The sequence below is a fragment of the Sinocyclocheilus rhinocerous genome, unplaced genomic scaffold, assembly GCF_001515625.1.
Source record: "Sinocyclocheilus rhinocerous isolate Xijiao unplaced genomic scaffold, SAMN03320098_v1.1 scaffold5769, whole genome shotgun sequence".
Lineage (NCBI taxonomy): Eukaryota > Metazoa > Chordata > Actinopteri > Cypriniformes > Cyprinidae > Sinocyclocheilus > Sinocyclocheilus rhinocerous.
In genome coordinates this window covers 6756-11024 of record NW_015645756.1, presented here as the reverse complement: position 1 = coordinate 11024, position 4269 = coordinate 6756, and the positions used below count along the sequence as shown (strand labels likewise).

At 36.0% G+C, this 4269-nt stretch overlaps 1 protein-coding gene across 1 annotated transcript in view; it reads left to right on the top strand.

Annotated features, from left to right (window-relative positions):
• Positions 1-1775: 1775 nt before the first annotated feature.
• The window catches only part of LOC107706920 (lysyl oxidase homolog 3-like), a gene marked incomplete at its 3' end in the record, with an annotated part of 4319 nt that continues 1825 nt past the window's right edge, over positions 1776-4269 (top strand). The window contains exons 1-2 of the mRNA XM_016510777.1: positions 1776-1827; positions 1943-2106. Coding sequence (XP_016366263.1) covers positions 1776-1827; positions 1943-2106 — 216 coding nt within the window. The remainder of the gene's footprint in view (positions 1828-1942; positions 2107-4269) is intronic.

Here is a 4269-nt window from a genome sequence, read left to right as displayed (position 1 = left end):
GATCTTCCCTCCTTCCACATTGCACACGTGCATCCTCAGAGAGTCTTTTCCAGATTATGCAAAAACAGATCTGCCAGAAATGGAGAGGACATGACGTGACATTTCCATTCAGTGATTTTGAGAGAGACCTCTACATAAGACCTGCCTCCCCATAAACCTGTGAAGCAGGCAGATACAAGGCAGTCCCAGCCAGCTCTCTCTCTCTCTCTCTATCTGCAGACAGCAACAGCGTCCTGTGATTTCTCCTGATGCTCAGGACTTCTACTGACTGATCAAACTGTGATCAAATCTCAACTGAGCCCACAACCAACTGACTTATTAGAAAATCTGCAAGTTTATGTCTCCTGGATTCAGGTAAGTAGAGCATGGACACTATAAAAATAAAATTATTTTGCTTAAATGCAGTTTATTTAAAATGTATTTTTCATATCTTTAGTGGACACAACATAAAAATGTAATAAATAATAGAATGAATTTAAACATGAAAAAATTTATTCTAAAATTTTAATTTAACATTTTTATTTGAAAAGAGTACTAAAAATAGTTGCATGCAATATTCCTAGATGGGATATAGTAAGCATTAAACTTCACTTTGTTGTGGACTTTTGGTTATAATTCAGTTGTTAAATGAGTGTTGTCATCTTAAACACGACTCTGTTAAGATGATATTCAAAGACCGCCTGAGGAATGTTTTGCTTTAGTACAGTGTAAGATCCAACTTGAGGTCAGGAATTTGTGTAAATCCCACAACTGAAATATGCTGTCATTCTTGTACACATTTTAAGTTTATAAGTATATAAAAATAACATAAAATACATTTAAACATGATAGTATGAGTAAAATTTAGAGATTTCATTTCTTGGCCTGATATATTTTGTCATTCCTGTGGAAATACACAATTAATTATTGCACATTTTAGGTTTCTAAGTATATAAAATTAACAAAAATACATGAATTATGTATTTAAAAAAGTGATATTTGGAGATTTCACTTCTCAACCGATATATTTCTACAGACGATAATATTTTGAATTTATTTTCTACATTTTCTAATATAAACAGTGTTTGATATTATTTCAGCCCTGCTCTGTTTCATGGAAAACAGAAAACACTGAAGATTTAAGTGAGATTTGTATTTGGGGGGAGTCCTGTGGGTCCTGTAGCTTATTTTACATAATGATTACAAAATTTGTCAAATTTTTAAAAAGGTTTTTATTTAATGAAAAAGTTGCCTTATTAAATGAACTATTATTTATAAGGTTTTTTGGCCTGAAATTGAGGAATTTTGGTCAATATTGATAATTAAACAATATTTTGCTAAATGTGCTTTTGTGCTGAAACCTTGGCTGGTTTAGGCCTGTCATGGATAAATAATGATGACAATAAAACCACCAGTAGGTGGCAGCAAGCCCTTGTTTTGATAAATTATTTATTGAATCGTTCAAATCAAAGACTCCTTCAAAACGGCTGATTCAATTAGAAACGTAACAAGCCTGCTTCCCAATCAGTCTATGGTCCCAATGTGCATAATATCCATCCTAAATTCTATGTGATATTAGTAATTTTACAGAATTTGTTTTGAATTTAACTTGTTACAGAACCGAGTTCTGATTGGCCAATCGCCGTTATTCGTGAATTATCTTAAGTAGATAATTTTAACATTTCATTTGCATGATAAGTTTTACATAATACACATTATTAATCCAAAGGGGATGGTAAGGGGGGATGGTGGTTTTACTGAGCGGATGCTTTTTGTCAGTTTTTTCAACCAGGGGGATGTCATCCCCTCTCAATTCGAGCCCTGCATATAGGCCTAAGACTCTATACGGTACATATTAATACCTTTTAAAAAGGAATCGCCCCAGTTTATATCTTTTTTCTGAGAGTGCATGAAAGTCCTGTTGTAAGCTGACCTGGCTTGTCAAAAATCCATGTTCCTGCAGGTAAAATCTGGGTGGATAATGTCATGTGTGGAGGATCGGAAAACAGCATTGAGAAATGTGTGTCCCGTGGCTGGGGGAACAGTGACTGCACACATCAGGAGGATGCAGGGGTGGTTTGTAAAGATGAGAGACTTCCAGGCTTTGCAGACTCTAACATCATTGAGGTAGATGATTCTTGATTTAAAAAAAACAAAAACATTTTCCATGAAAAGTTTGTGTTAGAATAGTTTGTAAGAGCTTGGTTATAAACACAATGAGGCTGTGAAAGTGGACTAGTGAGGAGATAAGTTTACCTGTGATGTTTAATGTCCCCAAAAACCTCTGCAGTCCTAATTTAGACAATTGTAAGCAACTGCCTTTTTCAAGACAAGTAAAGGCTATAAAAATTACAAGGGTGTATTACTGATGAATTTTCTGTGACAGATTAAAACATGGAAATATCTTGAGCTTGTGTTCACCACATACCTTATTTCAGGCATTTAACCAAAAATCCATAAAAAAAAAAAATTGCTTCAGAATGAAAAAACTGGAAGTGCTAAAATAGTTGTTTCTGGGTTTTGGCCTACAAAAATAAGGCATCCTGGCAGCACTATATTACACCAATAAACCATATTAACGTGGCAATGAAATCTGATTTAACAGAGTCCGCTGTATGTGTAGTGCTGTAATGCTGATTGAGAAGTGCATGTCAAATAACAAAGCTCTCTCAGCCTGCATGCAAGCTTTTTCAGAATCAAAAGCACATTTTACTTGTTTTTATTGATGATGTTGTGTTTTGCCTGTAGTTATTCTCAAAACAATTGTTCCCCTCTTGCTTACAAAAGAAGATAAATATGAAAATGCTTATTGATTATTGTTTTGGATCAATGCTTAAAGATTCAACATACTTGATAAGTTGTCTATCATTGGGGGAAAAACAAAAAATATTTTACATTTAAAATTTGTTTTCTTAGCATTTCTAAGTTATGTTGAGGAGAGGTGGGCTGTTACTTATCAAAGCAAGAGTTTTTGTGTCCTGGATCAATAAACAACCACCTTGCACCACCCAGAACTGTATGACACCTTGTTTAAAATGCATTTACTTTCACAAATTATGCATTGCTTTTATCTCTTCACCTGTTTTATCCTACTTCATTTTTCATCTTCTCTCTCCATTTGACAGCCCCTTTTCCCTCTGAGGTTCTCTCTCTCTTCCTCATCCGCATGCAAAGAATGAAAGTCCACAGTCAATGTCACTCTGCTTTGAATGAAAGTCGTTGCTCTGTTGTAAATTAGTCTCTGATGATCTGCTTGTGTGCTGGAACCACACCAGAGAAAGAGAGACAGATGTAGAGATACGAGACCTTGGAGAATTAGAGACTGAAAAGAAGAGAAGAGAAGGAAGAGCCGAGTACGTGCAGAAGTGCCGCTGCTCAGTTTAAGTGCCAGGTTTCTCTGTGTTCTTGTCCGGAAGGCAGAAGGAACGCAGAGAACATGAGTGGGTGTCAGACGAGCCTCTGGCAAACTCTGCTGTTTGGGTTTCACTACAGATGTGTCAGAGTTTACTGGAATGGTGCAAATGACTGATTTCACATCCAAATTCACAAATGTTTTTCAAAACACAGATTGACAAGAAGAATGAAAGAACTTCACAAAGTAATTATAGTTTCACACTATTTAATTCAAAGAAATGCAGTTTGAAAATGCAATTTTGTTTGAAACTGAATGTCATTTGTTTTGTTTTCTGCTGTTTTTAGATGTCAGTTATCTAACTCAGTGTTTCCCAACCGGGGTGCCGTCTGTTGAGAGCAGGAGTGCCGTGTAAAAAATCATTTTTTTATATTTTTAAATTGCTAAAATGTAAAAAAAAAAAAGCATCTATTATATAATAGCCATTTCTGGTGCCGTGTAAAAAATCCTTTTTTAATATTTTTAAATTGCTAAAATGTTCAAAAAAGCATCTATTATATAATATCCATTTCTGATGTCGCCAATAATTAGAGATGCACCGAAATTTCGGCTGCCGAAAATTAGTTCACCGCTCAGGTTTCACTATCGCGTGGTGTGACGCTCTGCGTATTATCCCGCTCTATGCGTGTGCGCTCAGTCGCTCCACTCCTATACCGTTCATGCTCATCGGATCAGCAAAGTCCACTCAAAAATCGAGCCGACAGGAAACATCGATGTAGGACTAGTACAGTATTGTTCCCTTTCAGTCGGTCACTACGAGTCACGTCGTGACCGACGAATTGGGATATCACTTCGATAGACCAATCTACTTCGAGTGTAAACTAAACGAGCCAATGCACATTGGCATGCAATTATTGCATCCAGCTGCCGCTGATCAC